The sequence below is a fragment of the Macrotis lagotis genome, chromosome X (genome assembly GCF_037893015.1).
Source record: "Macrotis lagotis isolate mMagLag1 chromosome X, bilby.v1.9.chrom.fasta, whole genome shotgun sequence".
NCBI classification, from domain to species: Eukaryota; Metazoa; Chordata; class Mammalia; order Peramelemorphia; family Peramelidae; genus Macrotis; species Macrotis lagotis.
Window position 1 is genome coordinate 302,525,186 of NC_133666.1, and position 18,296 is coordinate 302,543,481.

At 32.7% G+C, this 18,296-nt stretch overlaps 1 protein-coding gene across 1 annotated transcript in view; it reads right to left on the reverse strand.

The window, feature by feature from the left end:
- The window catches only part of DCC (DCC netrin 1 receptor), a 1,459,593-nt gene that overhangs the window by 771,521 nt on the left and 669,776 nt on the right, over nucleotides 1-18,296 (reverse strand). Inside the window, exons 4-5 of the mRNA XM_074202006.1 lie at nucleotides 5,893-6,043; nucleotides 5,102-5,238 (exon numbers count right to left, since the gene is read on the reverse strand). Coding sequence (XP_074058107.1) covers nucleotides 5,102-5,238; nucleotides 5,893-6,043 — 288 coding nt within the window. The remainder of the gene's footprint in view (nucleotides 1-5,101; nucleotides 5,239-5,892; nucleotides 6,044-18,296) is intronic.

Here is an 18,296-nt window from a genome sequence, read left to right on the forward strand (position 1 = left end):
TCTAAAGCTTCAAGTTATATATAAGTTACCTATCTGCATTGGTGAATGGAATAGGATAAAATCTTAGCATTGAACAAAGAAATTGAAAAAGAAAAGACAGAGAGGAAGGGAGAGAGAAGGAGAGAGAGAGAGAGAGAGAGAGAGACAGACAGAGAGATAGAAAGACAGAAACAGAGACAGACAGAGACAGAAAGATAAACAGAGACAGACAAAGACAGGCAGAGACCTAGCAGTTGTCTACAACGGAAGCTTTTAAAACAAAAAAAAAATGGGAAAATCTTAGATTATCATTCCTACTAGTCAATTGTTCACAGAATACATGTGTATGAACAATCAGAGTTTAATAGAGAAAAAACAAATGTAACATATCACTAATGAAGTTCACCTCTTTAAAAAGAAATGAAAATGACATTTGGCAAGATTCTGTATCATTAGAAATCATTCACAAGCAGGAGCAAAAACCTTTTAAAAAAACTGAGAGCATCATAAATATGAATTTGAAGAAATTATCTTTTCAAAATAAGCAAGCTAAAAGAAAAATTATCCTGGCACATAGTTTAGTACTACTAGTATACTAAAACCTTCAAGTCATTGGATGGGAAGCATACCAAACAAATAGGTAACTGGTGGCCATATTTTTGAAAACTCTCCTAAAAATTCAAGTTACTTTCCAGATTAAAACTATTTACAAAAAAGATGATTTTTCAAGAATTTTCATTCTTTAACAACAACAAAAATCAGTACAGAAAATTATATCTACCTTGTGACTAGAAGTACAAAAAGTTTTTAAAATGTCATTCAAATAAACTTGTATTTCATGTTTTATAAATACTGTATGCTATTTAATATGTGCAAATGGTTCAGATCTTGAGAGGTACATAATACTTTTATATGAAAATATATTTCACTGCCTAAATAGTAGGTGTATTGAGAGTAGGTGTGTCTGTACACACACACACACACACACACACACACACACACACACACACAATTTGGAAAAGTTTAGGGTGAACTAAAGCACATGGATGACTCAAGCACTGCACAAGTTAAATCGAGAATGTAAACAAGTTCACTACTGAAATTTTAACTGTTTGGTATAATCATTGTAAACAGGGAGTTCATGTGTTGCTCTAAAATAGACTTCTGCTTTCTGATTGCAAATACTAGTAAAATTACTCTTTCCACTTTTACTAAATTTAACTTTGTTCCTGGTGAAGATTCAATCATGTTAAAGCATTTCTAAATTGCTTTAATTCCAGAAAAAATGGTTATAATCAAATTTTAAAGTAATAATTTGGCTTCCACTTCAAAGAAAAGTATTTTTCTTACAACAGGTGAGTTACTAAGGCAAGTAAAATAATCCCCATTTTAAAGATTAGGAAACAGAGATTTAGAGATATGGAATCAATTGCTGATCATCACAGATGCTATTCAAATTCAATGTTCTTTCCATCGAACCCTACTACATACAGAAAAAAAAAATTGATGTTAGGTATGAATGTTTGTAGGTAACACAGAAAGGTGTTTACCTTGTCTCATTTCCTATGATTACTGTATTTCTTTTGAATTTCTTTGGTCACATTCTATGGCAATTACTTGTTTCAGATATTATTTGTAATCTTCTGCCTCCAAAAAAGAGAGCGATAACTCCTTCTGTAGAGAAGAGACTTCCCTTCCCCAAATATAGTTTCAAAGAGGAGAAAGGGTGTGTTCTCCAACCTAAGAGCCAGATTGAAAACAGAGGGTGAAGTCCTTGGGTGGAGAAGAGAAGCTTCCAGAAGACCATCTAGCAAAAGGAAAGGTCTTCTCCAAAAGTACATGGAAATGACAATTGTACACAAATACATTATATTGCTTATGCTTCTAGGAGAGCCTAAACATGGCTGCTGCCTTCAAAACAATTGCACTGCTTCGAGAGAAGGCATTCTTGGGAGGGACTCCTTGCAGTTTTTGATCTTTCCTATCCCCACGATATCACAGATTTTACTTGGTTTCCCCCCTTTATTGAAGGGGGGGAGATGTAGTGAGAGAGGGGTCCCCACAAATAGATGTGCCCAGAAATTGTTTACAGCAATGAGGAAGATACATAAATATAGTTCAATGCTTACTAGCCATGTCCAAGATGGTGCAAAAGTCAGAAGACTGGGAAAATTGACATTTCAAAGGAGAATTTAGAAATAAGAAAGGACAGCAAATCATTCTTTAATCTTTTTTAAAAATTGGAATGTCTTTTTTTTTTCTTGCTCTGGAATGCATGGGTCTGGAGCCATAAACATAATATAAACTTGCACTTGTTAAACTACCCAGATGTCAACCATCCTCTGATCCTGCTTGTGACCCACTGTGACTGCCACTGCCATAGATCTTGTCTTCAAATGGAAGAAAGCCTGCCAACTGTGCTGAAAGATATAGATACTGTAGTACTTTTGAGTATGTGTAGAATATCAGTCTGAAAAATGAAGACTACTGATTTAATATGATTGCAAATCAACTATAAGCACCTGAAGACAATGATGACACTTTAGACCTCTTTATTTCCAAAGCTTGACAGCACACATGGTAAACAATAATTATAATAATAATAATATAAGAAATATATATGTATGTATGTATGTATGTATGTGTGTATATTCTACCAGATTGACCATCAGAAACAAATACTTGAAAAGAAGGAAAATAAAACATTTCTATAAAGGACAATTGTGCTAAAACTGGTGTCAAGAGTGCTTTCTTGTGCTTATACTTATTTAATGAGTATAGACAGGAGTTCTTAACTTGTTTTCATGAACTTTTAAAAATATGTCAAATACATTTCAATATAATTTGTTTCTATTATAATGCTAGGTATTTTATTTTATGCTTTTAAAACATTTTTCTGAGTTTGATTACAGTGGCCACACAGAATGTCCAGAGTTCAACAAGCAAAAGGATAAGAATCACTAAGCTGAATAATTTTAAATTTATTGCTTTTTCAATTTTTTCCCCTAAAGGGTTATACTCATTTTAGCTGGGTAGATGTTTTCTCCTTGATCTGGGAGTTTTTATTTTGAAATCTCTTTTTAGAAAGTATCCAGATTCTTTTTTTTGACCATGTTTTTCAGGAAGTTCAATGATTTTTAAATTATCTTCTCTGGATCTGTTTTCCAGATCAGTTGTTTTTCAAATAAAGTATTTCACATTTTCTTCTATTTTTTTCATTCCTTTGCATTTGTTTTATTGTTTCTTGATGTCTCATAGAATCATTAGCTTCTACTTGCTCAATTTTAAATTTTAATGAATAATTTTCTTCAATGAGATTTTTGTATTTCTGTTTCCATTTGCCTAATTCTATTTTTAATGACTTCTTTTAAGTGAATTTTTATATATTATTTCCCATTTTTTCCAATTTTGCTTTTCAGGGTAGTCTTCTTTACATTGGGTTTTTACTTCTTTTACCATTTGGCTTATTTTGTATTTTAGGGTACTATTTTCTTCAAAATTTTTGTGCTTCCTTTACCAAGCTAATAAATTCTTTTCCCCTGATTTTCTTGAATTACTCTCATTTTTCTTTCTAGTTTTTGCTCTACCTCTCTTACATGATTTTTTAAATCCTTAATGTTTTTTTCTTGGAGGTTTTGGGTAAAAGAATTTTTGAGGCTTTGCTGTCTTCTTCTGAGTGTGTGTTTTGCTCTTTCTTGTCACTTTCTATAGTCAGAATTTTTTTTGTTGTTGTTCCTGTTTTTCCTGCCTATTTCTTCACTTTTAATTCTTTGAGACTGTGAATCTCTGCTTCCAGGGTGGGAAACCCACTGTCCCAAGTTTCAGGGATTTTGTGCAGTTGTTTTTCAGAAATATTTCTAGGGACCTTTAAATTATCAGTTCTTCCAACTTATTATAAGGAGAGGCATTTCTACTACTCCCCTGGCCTGTGCTCTGATCTGTATGCACTCTTTTCTGCCCCAGAAATGTGAGGAAAATCCCTGGTCCAATGGGGCCATAAGTTCTAATGTCTTAGTTCTCCCCTTGCCCTGAATCTATCACACAAGATTGTGACTTGTATATGCATAAGAGCAAAGCAACATAGTCTTGCCTCTTCTATGCCAGCAGAGAAAACCCTGTAATCTACTTTTGATCAGTTGTTTGACTTCCTTATTGTCTAAGAGTTCAGGAAGTATCCACTTCATTTACTGATTCATGTAATCCCCAAAGTAGAAGCCATTAGTAACTGTTAATGTATATATATTCTAAATAATCCATTATTTTTCTTCTAAATTCCTAGGAGCAAAAAGATGTCTATCAATAAAATAGAGCACTAAAGCCAGGTGTTTTTTTTTTCCTTGACAAGAAGACATGAAGGAAGTTCTTACTTTAAGGAATCTTTACTAGATTATATAATCTAACATTTAACTACTAAAAACATCAAAATGTGACATAGTTTATAAATTGGAAAATTTAGAAGTGAGTCATTGTTATTCTCATGTAGGTAATACACTATTGGCCATATAGATGACCAGCTTTGCCTTGTGAAAATGTGTTATGATTGTATTGTAGTCATTTATGATTCATGTAACAATCCAGCAGAGGAAAAAAATAGCCTCACTTTCGTTTCAAATAAATGTTCTGACTTTAGGAAAATATCAAGAGTTTTTCCTTCTTGGAAAGCAAAAATAAACTTATAGGTAGTCCCAAAAAAACCTGTTAAAATTTAATTGTATAAACTTGGATAATGGAGGTGTAGTCTTTTTACCTAAGAATGTAATTTTTCTCTTGACAATTTTTTTCCCTGAGGAAAGCTGTGACAGGTTTCCCCAGTCCTAAACCCAGTCAATCTGGTGAACAGACAGTTTGACTCAAGATGGGTTAGTTATTTAGTGAGTATTCTTAGACTTAAAAAAAAGTTCTTTGGTTCTCTGTCTACCAAGCAAAAAAAAAATCAGATGCATCATTTAACCTTGAAGCAGTTAATTTAATAAAGGCAAGAACACATATGGAGTATCAGGACTTGGCAATTTCACACCCATAAACAGAGAAAACAGTTTTGTACAATGTGTTTAAAGTGGGTAGTATGAAACATTGCATTTTGAAGGACATGATCAGAATGGATCTCGATTATTTCACTTACCCAATACTGTGAGTTCTGCAGAGGCACTCATGTTCTCATTTTTGTAAGTGACAACACAGGTGTATGTCCCAGTATCATCATCTGTTACATTGGAAATAAGTAAGTTGCTGCCACCTATTAAAGAATACTTTCTGGACCTGCAACATGGGAAACAAAGGACTTAGTTAATTAATGTCTTTCAACCCCTAGCAAACTAATCCCAGTCTTAAATTGGACTGTGTGAAATAGTGTAAAAATTGAAGCCCCAATCTTAAAATATTGAAAGAAGCCTTGCACAATTCATCTATCTTATTTTAGTCATCTGTCTTATCGGTCAAAATATTCAGGGTGAATTATTCCCTTTGGATGACTATATGCTATTGCCAAAGAAATGAAATGGAACAAGGTATTCATAGCTTTAACCCAAATTACTTGAATATATCTAGAACTGTAACTGGACACACTAAATGTACTTCAACTTATATTGGGACATATAAATTTTTTCTAAGCCAAGTCATCATGAATATTGAGATTCTACTCCATTTATCTTTGTTGTGCAAAATCATTTTTTGCTGCTTGGTCAAATTGAAAGGGTTGGGTATCAACTATTATAATGTCTATGCAATAGTCAATCAGAAATGGTACCCAATTCATGTCACAAGAGGAATTAATATCTTAAGGACAGAATCAGTTCTGCTCTATTCCAAGTAGAATTGCATTACTATGCAATCCTGAGGCATCTACATGCTTTCTTTATAGTCTTAAAAATTGGACAAAGCAAATAGTAAACAAAATTCCTAAATCTAGAATACCTGACTTGGATCACTTCCTCTCCTCGAATCCAGGTAAAACTCGGTGGAGGATACCCAGAAACACAACACTCTAGAATGGCATCTTTTCCTTCGATAGCTACCACATTGGAAGGTCTTTGCAGGAAAAACTGTTGTCTGTGTAAACCTGGATCTATGAAAGGAAAGGACAGGATCATCATTGTGGTGGGAGACACTGCAAAGATAAATGATATATCTGAAGGATTCCATCCTTGAAAGATATATTGATGAAAAGCAATGATAAAAAGTGGAGGGAAACTATCAGACACAAAATTTGAAGAACCTAATAGATTTTTTCCCTCTTCAATTATCTCTAGTTTCTTAAGGCTCTCAATTCAATATATTCGGACATGTTCTATGCAGAGGGTATATCTTCAAGGAGCAATAACATATCATTTTATGTATGAAAACACATTCATGCTACAAATACTATATAAACATAATACATTGATTTACATTAGTATGTATCATAGTGCTTTAGAAAGAAAGGAAATCATTGATACAATAAGACAGGGGACATAAGTTTTCATGGTGAAGAAAGGTAATGAATACCCTCAAAGAGTAGACCACTGCTTAGAGACAATGGCACAATATAGGTGGGAATCCTGGGAAGTCAGGATAGACGATGAGATAGACAAATATAGGAAAGGAAACATTAAAGCAGAGAAAAGCAATGTTCAAGGAGGTAAAAGTTTAAAATTGTTTTCCATTATGATTCTACCAGGGGATGACTAGATTTGATAATATCCAGGGCTATTTCCAGTTGTCCTGATTCATATCTGGCCACTGGACTGAGTTGACTCTAGAGGAGGAAGTGAGTCTGGTGACTTAGCACAGTCCCTCTACACTCAAATCCAATTCATATGCTGGTTGTGGCATTATCACCCTGAGGTCTTCTTCAAAAATGAAGGACAAACATCATCATCATCATCATCATCATTAAGGGGTCTCAGGTAGAAGGGGGTAAGTCTACAAGGTCCCAGAAAGACAAGTTAAACAATGATGGCAAGTAACAAAGAGGCAAGTTTCTGTGTTTCCTCAAGAGATAATGACATTGTAATCATTGGAGTTTTCCACATTAGTTGGATGCACTAATTGTTAAATATTGAAATTGCATTCTTGACTAAGTATAGGTTGAACTAAATGGTCTCTGAGAACTTTTCTAACTCTATGATTCCATGATTCTGTGGTATTAAATGACAATGATGATGATGATGATGATGATGATATTTGTTCTTCATTTTTGAAGAAGATCATGACATCAGGGTGGTAATCCCATGAACAGCACATGAATTGGATTTGAGTGTAGGAGGACTGTACTAAGTCATCTGAGTCCACTTCTGTGTCTTCATCTTATTAACTAAACATTCTCCATTCTTTTAAATGATCCTCAGATTGTAGGACTTGAGTTCCTTTGTGAACTTGATTCTTTCTCTTTGGATATTTGCAAGTTTATTAGCACCCTTCAGAAAAATATATCTCTAAGACTTAAAACTACAGATGAAGTCCCACCCAGATAGTGTAAATCAATCTTTTCACCTCTTATTCTTCTGGGCACTGATCCTCTGTTATTGGAATCTTTGATGGTTATCTTATTCTATTAATTCAGGGTTTTCAATAAATTAAAACATGCAGATATTTTTCAAAGGAATTGTTGCTAGCAAATGTTCAGGAAATAGTTGATAAATTATGGACAGAAACTAATTTAGCCCATTGCAAAACAGATGAAAAGTTAACAATGGGATTAGTGACATTATTCTAAAGTACATCTTGTGAAAGAAATCTGACATTTTCTGTCTTTCCTCATCTGTTTCCAGTTGGTGAAAAAAAAAATTAAGCTACATTCAAAATGACAATAATGGAATACTTTTTAAGATGTGTCATTCCTTATTAAAATAATATTGTTGAAGAGTTTGTTTTAATGTTAGCTACAAAAGATCAGAATATGTTTTGCTTTCATCTCAAGGAGGAAATATAAATTCCCCAGAAATAATAGAGGTAAAAGAAATGTAGTTTTCAGAGTTATATAAAGACACACTCTTTCTTACTTCTGGTTCCATTCAGGTGATTAGCTTAACTAAAGAACTCCTGAAACTCCAAAATAGTCTAATGAGATTGACTGCAGGGAAACACTTCTATCAGAACAGATGATATTGGGGTGTCTCTGTTTCCCCCCAAATTAAGACATTTTCATCCCAAGTCATCAAATAATGACAATGTGTACCTATTATTATACTTTCCCCAAAGGGAAAGTGGCTAAACAGTCTTACCTGAGAGGCAACTTTTGCTGTCTGCCTGAAAGTTATGTAGTCCCTTAAAAGTGAATAACTCCCTCTATTTTGAAAAATTACTAACCACCTGGCAGTTAAGCATCAGATGATACTTATTAAACTCTATCTTACAACCTTGCCTCTTGATTTATTGACCTCCAGTCATATCTTCTCCATGAAGTTTTTAAGATCTCTGGGTTTATGAATTCCTCTTAAAGGTTCTCTGAAGTTAGTAGATATAATTTAAAGATTGATATTTCTAAAAGTATTAGAACAATACATGGATTTTAGTCAAATTTTATCATTATGTGCACACATATATTTAGGATAGGACAGAAAACTTTCCCTTGATAGGTTATTTTTCAGCAAAATGATGTTATTATATTTAGGGTAAGTAAGGTTACCTTTGTTCTTTTGGAAGTAAATGAGGATTTGTCACATAAGCAAACCACATTTAAACCTCTTTATGTGACAAAACTGAGTAACAGGATTGAAAGTTGGTTCTGGAACCTAAAAGGTATACTTTACCTCAGATACAATTATGATAGTTAATTTTTTTCTTGTTGGAAATAAATATGGCGAGCCCATTTTGAAATCCACACCTAATACAATAAAATCCTCTATCTTTGCCAGAGATTGCTGACCTCATTTTCCAAATGCTGCTCAAAAATCTATGGATTCTAAAATCTGAGAAGGTAGAAATAAACAGGTCCAAGAAAGTTATCAGAAATTTGATTTAGCAATGGCAATTTATAACAGAATTTTTGACAGAAATGCAAAGTAAAACCAAAAACTTCCCTTCAGTCTTATTAACATTCCAAGGACCACTTTTTGCCATTTGCTTAGGTATTATTTATCTTTATAACTATTTTGTCTTTCGTTTAAAAGATAACTTATTAAGATAAGATTAAATATAAGGTTAAGAAAGGTGCAAGAAAAATGAGGAAATAATGATAGAATCTCTGGACAAATGTTTAAGAACTAACAAAAGTTCTTCCTCCACATATAGTATACCTAAAAAAATCTCTAAGATGCTATAGATTCTGAAATTCCAAGGGAATGACTCTCATTGACTTAATAGAGCTTTATGGAATTTTTTTTCATGAATATTAACAGCAGTATAAGGTACTATTGCCATATAGGCATTGTTTCCTCTATTATTTTCAAAATTCAAATGTGAGTCATTAAGTTTATAGAAAATAAGATGTTTTCCCATAGTCAATGGATTTTAGCATAGTTGAAAGCAGATAAGATCACACATAATATCATAGTCTATTCCATAAAAATTTGGTCATCAACTTATAATAAGAAAGGTAGCAAAAGTGGGCTTTTCTAATTTGATCAATTTATATTTTAAAAAAGAATTTGAAATGGATTTCTTTAATATGAATCTAATATAAAGAGATTTTTCAACATACCCATTTTCCCAAATTTGATTAAGAGAGATTGAGATTCCAAATATTAAAACCCAATTTAGCTCCCCTGTTTAGTAGGAAAGGCTACTCTGAGCCCTTGACCTGATGTCACTGTCATAGCTCATGAAAGTGGAGCTAATCCTCTTCAGAGTCCCTGAATTATTTGAACAAAGATAGAGAAATCAGACATTAATGTGGTACTATCTCTTGGTCCACAGAATACATTAAAGGATAGAATTACCATAGAGCAACTTGTTGCTTTTTTTCTTTCCCCAGTGGAAATTCAAGACTGATTTGGTCCTATTGACAGACTGTGATAGGGGCAAATGCTAATAAATAATAATTAAATGAAATAACAATGAAAGAGAAATGGAGACTCACAAAAGCAATTTGTCAACAACACCTAAGAAACCAGTTTTTTTTTCTCCTGGGGAATATTTTAGCATAAGATCTTAAGTCATTAATTCATTCCTGCATATATATATATATATATATATATATATATATATATATATAAATTAGTATGTACATATCTTATTTTTAAAGTACAAATATACTTAGCACATATGTGTCATATGTATTTATTGTTTGTGTATAGATGATGCATATGTGTATGCATGTATGTATGCATGTGAATGCATATGTATAGTGAAACTTGCATCTACCAACAGAGATGAAATACAGTTTGTTTGAATGTTTATTTTTCTTTCAATAAACAATTATTAAGCATTTATCTTAAAGCAGGACATAGAACTACAAATATGAAGTAGTTTCTGACTTCAACAAACATAGTCTTTTAAATCTTGCAGAGTTCATAGTTTTCAACCAATAATGTTCAGGTTGGAAATGATGTTGTTCACACACAAGAATAACAAACAGGTCAGGAGGTAGAAAGTGGTGCCAACAAGAGAAAATAAGTGGAATGTATTGAATTATGAATATTATGAATTGTAATTCATAATCCTTTGACAGCTTTCAATCTCTTGAAAACTTCAAATATTATTTACATATATATAAATATATTTTGAATCCTTATTTAAAACACATATCTTTACAAGTAGGTTCTGCAAATGGAACACAATTTTAATCTTCTGTACTGTTCATGAACAGAAAATTAGAGTTTATTCCATAGCAGTTTGCATCAGCAGTCTTCAAGTTTGTGCATTTACACCATTAGCTCTTCATATCTGGAATTTTTTCTTTCCTTCAGTGTCTCTTCTATAACTCCCTTGTATTCTTCAAGTTCTATCTCAGGTGTCATTTTCTATATAAAGTATTTTCAGATAACTCTGGTTTTCATGGTATCCTATTCAAATTATTTTGTATAATGGTGTGTTCTGCCACTTTGTATTTGTTTAGCAGTGGACCTTTTAAATTTGTGGTCCCTTAAAGATCTAGAGATAGATTTCAAGGTGTCCTCAAAGTTGCATTTGAAAAATATAGATTACAAAATTCTACATGATATCTCATTCAATTATGAATGTAGACAACAAACCCATTATATAAGGCTTGACTAGGCTTCCAAATGGTCCATGACACAAAAAAAGAGTTAGAAACCCCTAATTCAGATGAATGTATTAAGCTTCCTGGGGGACAAATATTTTCATTTTTTCCCTTCCCCCTTTAATATATTAAACTTTAGAAAATTGTCTTAAATTGTTGTTTTTCCTTTGTTCTTTAAGAGGTCCATGAAATCAGAGCGATGATGCTTTGACAAGCAATTGGATTTAAACGATGGGATTATGTGGAAAGTCATCAACCTCACTTTCTCCTCAGATCCATCTGGATCCAGGTACCAGATATGGATCAGGCAACTGGAGATGGCTCTGGATGGAATGAGGAACCTTGGATTTTTAACGATAGATCTTTTTGAGGTTACAGTTTGACTGAGGCAAAGTTCATTCACTCATTAAGGTTAGGTTAAAAAAATGAGTCAAAGAAGCCAAAGGAAAAAAAAAACTGTGGGGGGGGAGGAGGGTAAGACCCTCAGAGCTTCTCAGTGAATAAGGCAGGTAAGACAGAAAAGGAGCAAGAGCCTCTTGTGAAGTCCAAAATAAAAAAAAAATCAATAAGGAAGGGGAAGATGCCCAAAAGAGAAACAATTGCTTTGCAATCTGCAATTAGAGTACATACAATGATCACATGGGTTTAGCCTGAGATCAATAAAAGCCAATAAAGGAAATTCTAAGCAAGCTTTTAGGCAGAGCACCCATAAGTACAGGAAGGGAGGGAGGAAGGAAGGAAAAGAGTTCATCTATTTAGAATGCAATAGTCTTCAAAGTGTCATAAACAGACACATCCTCCTACTTTTTTCTCCCTCCCTACCTCCTCCACCTATATTGGAACATGGAAAGAGCATTTCTTGAGCAATGCATCTGTATACAAATTTGAAGGTCCCCATTATTAATGTAAGACTACTGAATCTGAAACGTAGGTATGAAAATGTAGCATCTGACTTTGCAAGAGTCAAAACATATCCTGCTGTAAACTTGCAGCATTCTTCAGATAACAAGACTTTTCAGTTAGAACAAGCAGTCCTTTTTACTTTTGTGGTTTCCTTGAATGGGGAAAAAATGTTTTCCAACATCGTGCACTCTTGTTTTTATTATTAAAGTCATGCCCCAATGGGATATCAAACAAGTTTTCAATTGGAAAGGAAAGGCCACTGCAGGCTACTATGGAGTATTCCCTTTGATTTCTTCCCAGGATTTAGAGTTACAAATTAATTTAACTCTGCAGAGCTGATTTCTTCAGTTTTCATTCACCTGCTGGCTCTCTCCTCATTCCCTATCTAGGCTCATATTATAAAATTTAGCAATTACCATGTGTCTGTAAGTGCCAATGGACATTTTCACAAATGATCTAAGAGTCAAACACCATGATACACCTTATTCTACACCAGTGCTTTCATCAGAAAGCCAATCTCATCCAGCATGAACTCAAGCATCTATATTTAATGAAGAAATAAGGATGGAGGGGAGGAGGAAATCCTCCAAAACTGGCCCTCCGCCAAGTAGCTTTAAGCAGGCAGTTAGGAATAGTTTCTTTGCAGTGATTAGTCATCAGATTATGATTATTCATCTCCCCTATTTACATCAATGAGATATGAAAAGTTACATGGCACTTAGACTATCTATTATTACATCTATGATTATTTCTTCATACACATATGTATACCTATACATAATAAATATATAATAAAATTTCTCTATTTACATGTAAGTATATAAACCTATATATAAAAACACAGTATATAATATTTATTATATATATTCTATATATCGTTTGGAATAAACTGTGTAACCTATTCCTATTTTTGCCATATGACTATACCTTTTCTGCTTAGAAGCAAATTTTTTGTCTATCAGTTTTATTCTGTCAGTTTTAAGGAAAACATATTTCATTATAGGTTATTTTTTCCCCTTAATAATAAAATTCTAGAAATCAAATGTTGCCATTTTGAGGTGTTAAAATTAGTTAAAGATATCTAAAAAAGTTCTAATTTATGTATATATGCAAACATGGCTTCATAGATATTGTGTGATGACATAAATTCCCTGTCTTATTTATAGAGTTTCTTATACCTAGAGGCAGCTAGAAGGTACATTGCATAGGAGTACTGAACCTGGTATTAGGGTGATCTGAGGTGAAATTTGACTTTTGTTGTTTATTAACAATGTGACCCTAGGAAAGCTATTTAGCTTCTGTTTGTTTGAGTCATATATAAAATGGAATAACAATAATATTTATTACTCAAGGCCATTGTAAGAATTAAACTAGAAAATATTGTAAAATGTTTCACAAATTTTAAATCACTATATTAATGCTAGGTATTATTAGCTATTATTTCCTACTTGACTAATATTGAATCTTTGAACAACTAGACACCCTATTCTCCCATGATTATGTCTTTTCACATCCCTTGGCATGAATCAATACCAAATATAGCCCAAATATAGAAGATTTTCATATAGTGCCTCATCATAGCCCTCATAGCTATTGTTTCAAATTTTTCAGGCTATTCTATCTGATTCTTTTTCTCAAATTGGTGATTACATCTCTGCAAAAATATACAGTGAAGTCAATAAAGATCTATATTTCAGGTAAGAACAGGTAGTATTCAATGCACATACATGAAAAGCCTACCATACCTCCTCTGGCCAAGAGCATAAATGACTATGCAAAATCTCAAGTATTCTTTTGTAGAAGGTAGAGAACCAAAAATACATAACTTAGGAAATTTGTTCCTATAAAGGGAATTGCCTCAAGAATCCTTCAAGAGATGTGTCACAGTGTATAATTTTTTGTATTATTTTACATTTTTGATGAGATGGTGGTAGAATTAATGAATATGGATAAGCCTTTAAAGGATTTTAACCTGTCAGGTCAAAAAAAATTCCATAATTTACAATAGTATATGTAATACTTTTTTATGTTTTTTCAAGACAATGGGGTTAAGTGGCTTGCCCAAGGCCACACAGCTAGGTAATTATTAAGTGTCTGAGGCCGGATTTGAACTCAGGTACTGCTGACCCCAGGGCCAGTGCTCTATCTACTGCACCACCTAGCCAACCCAATGCTTTTAAAAAGATGTACAACTATGCTAAAAATAACAGATGTCCATATTCATTGATCTGGAGATCCTATTATGTTATAAAATATTTAAAACAGAACTTTTAATAGTAGTAAAACTTTAGAAACAAGGTAGATATCCATTGGTGGGGTACATTAATGTAAGGGAATATTATTGTACTATAAAAAGATATGATGCCTATTAAAAGTAGAGAGACTCATAGGAAGACAAATATGAACCAATACAAAGTGAGACAACAGAATCATAAATCTCTCTCTAAGTAAATATATAATATATATATATATACATATATATATATATGTTGCACCAATGTAAAGGGAAAAAACAACAGTAAAATAACTAGAATTGTTTGTGAATGAAGTATAATTATAATGACTAAATTTGATCCCAAAGAAGAGATATGAGATTATATATGATGCCATCATTGCATTTTCTTCCTTGATCAATGAAAATATCAATCTTTTTTTAATTTTGCCTTCAAGGATGGTTATTTTCATTCTAATTAATTCAAATACATGTAAATGTAGATATGTTTATATTACATACACAGATACGTATGAATGAGTATATCTATATATTTCCGTTGGGGAGGGTTTGTGGAGAAAGAGACAGAAAAATAGAGAAATAGGTGAGTTAGGGGCAGTGTGGTACAGTAAATAGAAGCAAACCTTGTTCAAGAAGACCAAGATTCTAGTACTATCTTTGACACATCATATTTGTATGATTCTGGGAAAATTATTTAACATTCTTGTTTTCTTAGACAAATTTCTTAAGCTAAATCACTTAACAAATGTGTGCATATACAGCAGCAGAAGATAGAAAAAATAGGCAGAGAGATTTAGAGGTAATACAGAAAATGTAATTTTATTATGTAATGTACAAACCTAGAATCATTTCATTAAAATTTTATATAAAATGATTTCCAATGATATAATAAGCCAATTAAAAGCATAGGCTCATCAAATGATCAAATCAATTGAATTTAGTTAACAAGAAATCTAAAATAGAGAATGAATTTTATTATTATTCTAAGAAACCAGATTCTCAAATCAGATGGATAATTCACCAACCAATCTACTCCTTGGCACCAGAAATTTACTTCAACTGAATAAAGTAGACTTGTTGCCATAATGCATAGTTGAGAATATGAACTATGTAAGAAGACCAACTATTTATGAATCATACGTTTGCATGAAAGTAATTTCACAGAATAGATTTATTATTATTATTAATAATAATAATAATAATAATAATAAAATTCTATACTCAGTGGTTTCCTTCTGCCTTAAACCATTATTCCCTCACTCTGTCAATTATCTCCATCCTTTTTTCTACCCTTAAAATTTTTTATACTCTGTCTTTTCTTCTTCTCTCCATATATTCCCTTGCTGAGCAATTTCATTCAGTCAGATATTTTCAATATTATTTTTATTTATTTATTTATATTTTATTTAACTAGAACAACTCATTAGCATTGTAAAACACACACAAATGTCAGAAATGAAAAAATGATCTATTACCTGATGGTCTTTAGCACCTCTTATAGAAAAATATAGGTAACAACATACCCCTTAGACACCCTGATCTATGCACACCTTTGCAAGATTATTAAAAACGGCAGAAGACCTAAGAGCATTTAAACACTGTCTCCCTCTTCTTTGCTTCCTGCTCTGTCCTACTGTACACAAAGTGTCTAGCAAACAAGACAAGAAATAAATTTTCTACTCTAACTCTTACCTCAATCTACAGCAGTATTTCCAACCAATCATAGTATATCTTTATAATAATATACCACTAGTCAACACTTCAAACAATTTGCGCAAAGATTATTTTTTTAAAAAATCTATTTTTCCAACTTCAGTATTATCACCAATTATCACCACCCTCTGACTCCCATGTTTAAAAGTTTTATATTATTTGGTTATTCTCTCTCTCTCTCTCTCTCTCTCTCTCTCTCTCTCTCTCTCACACACACTCTCTCTGTTTCTGTCTCTGTCTCTGTCTCTCTTTCTCTCTCCCTCTCTGTCTCCCCCATCTCCTCTTTTTTATTTACCTCTATATACCACTATCACATTTAAATTTATAAATATAGTCCTATCACTCCTCTGCACAAAACATTTGAATGACTCCCCATTGCCCAAACACTATTCAAATTCCTTAGCTTAATGTTCATAACTGTCTACAGTCTGATTCCACTCTACCTTTCCATGTTTACCTCATCTTAGAATGAATTCTAAGTACCAATCAAATTGTATGATTTGATGAATCCAGTATTCTCTAAATTTCTAACCAGTGTTAGGTGAAATGTGTGTTACCAGCACTCTCTCCTTTCCCTTCTGCTTCATTCATTACTTTTTTGGATTCCCACCAGTTGGGAAGCTCTGATCTGAAGCTTTTTTTGATGTTTTCTAATCAGTAATAATCTCTATACATCATACACAATCACAATCACATAACATTTTGCTCATTCATACTTGGTATGGCACATCCTTCTAACTGGTGATTATCTCCATAATTGCCATGATTCCTTTATTTTATCTAAACCTTGTATATTCTCCCTGTGCCTAGAATGTCACACTATACACAATAGGCATTTAAAATATTTCTTCAATTAAATTGATTCTCTCTATAGAAAACTGAATCTTCTGATACATTTATTCTAATGATCTCTAGGGAATTAGATCTATGTAAATCTTGTATATTCTAACATTTTTGGAACATTAATTTACAAATTCAATTATTTATCACTTTTCTTGGTTTGATTGGAGCACAAAATCCTAATAATAAGAAAAAAATGTCTATTCTTTTGGAAAACCACCTAGTCATTAACAATATTCTACAATTTAACCAGTTACTGAAATTAGGTGCTGACAACTAGAACAACTCATTAGCATTCTAAAACACACACAAATGTCAGAAATGAAAAAATGATCTATTACCTGATGGTCTTTAGCACCTCTTATAGAAAAATACAGGTAACAACATACCCCTTAGACACCCTGATCTATGCACACCTTTGCAAGATTATTAAAAATGGCAGAAGACCTAAGAGCATTTAAACACTGTCTCCCTCTTCTTTGCATCCTGCTCTGTCCTACTGTACACAAAGTGTCTAGCAAACATTCAGTCCTGTGAATCAGTAGAGGAAATTATTTTGTTCTTAAATGAAAACAATAGAATTAGTAACTTCAACAAATAAATCCTTTCATATATGTGCCATTTATTATTTTTTATTTGCAAATAGAAAATTAGACATTTCAGAAATGAATGTTACAACTCTGACATTTCAAGTATCACCTCTTCTCTCTCTCTTTCTCTCTCTCTCTCTCTCTCTCTCTCTCTCTCTCTCTCTCTCCTCAAGATTGGTTTTAAGTCATAGTAATGATAAGCTGAATTTCTAGATTAAATGATTCCTTTCATTCTAATTAATCAAGTGTTAGAAAATTGATTGGATAATAAACTCATGAAGCTTATTATTGCCATATGTGGCAATAAGTGGATTTGTAAAAAGCTTCTGACATATTTACAAATGACACCCAAAAATGGTCACTCTGAGAAGATGAGTTGAACAATGTCTTTCAAGTTGACATAGCCTCTTCAACTATCCTAGGAGGCATTGTTGGCAAAAGCACACCCACCCGGTTGGAATATGTTTAATCTAGAGGCGCAATTCCTATATCTATATTGAATTTACTTCGACAAGTTGTTGAAAATTTACTGTTGATGGGAAACTCTACAAGGTACTGAGGGTGATTCAATGATGGAAGCAACATGGTCTATGTCATTAAGGCATTTACAATCTACTAGGAGAAGTAAAACATATGCACAAAAAATGATATGAAATCAACTATAGAGGTAACTGACAGAATAAAGATCCAAAGGATTGAGTGTCTATTTAATCATACAGATTTGGTAAAGGCCCTAAAAAACGTACCTAATCTAAGCATTGCTTATAAGCATATAATAGTTCAAGATTATAGATTAGGAGCCAGAAGGGATTTTGGTAGCCATTGATATAAACCTCATCATTTTACAGATGAAACGGCAAAAGTCCAGGAAATTGCCCTGACATGGTAGTATGGCTAGAAAATGTCTGGGACAGAATTT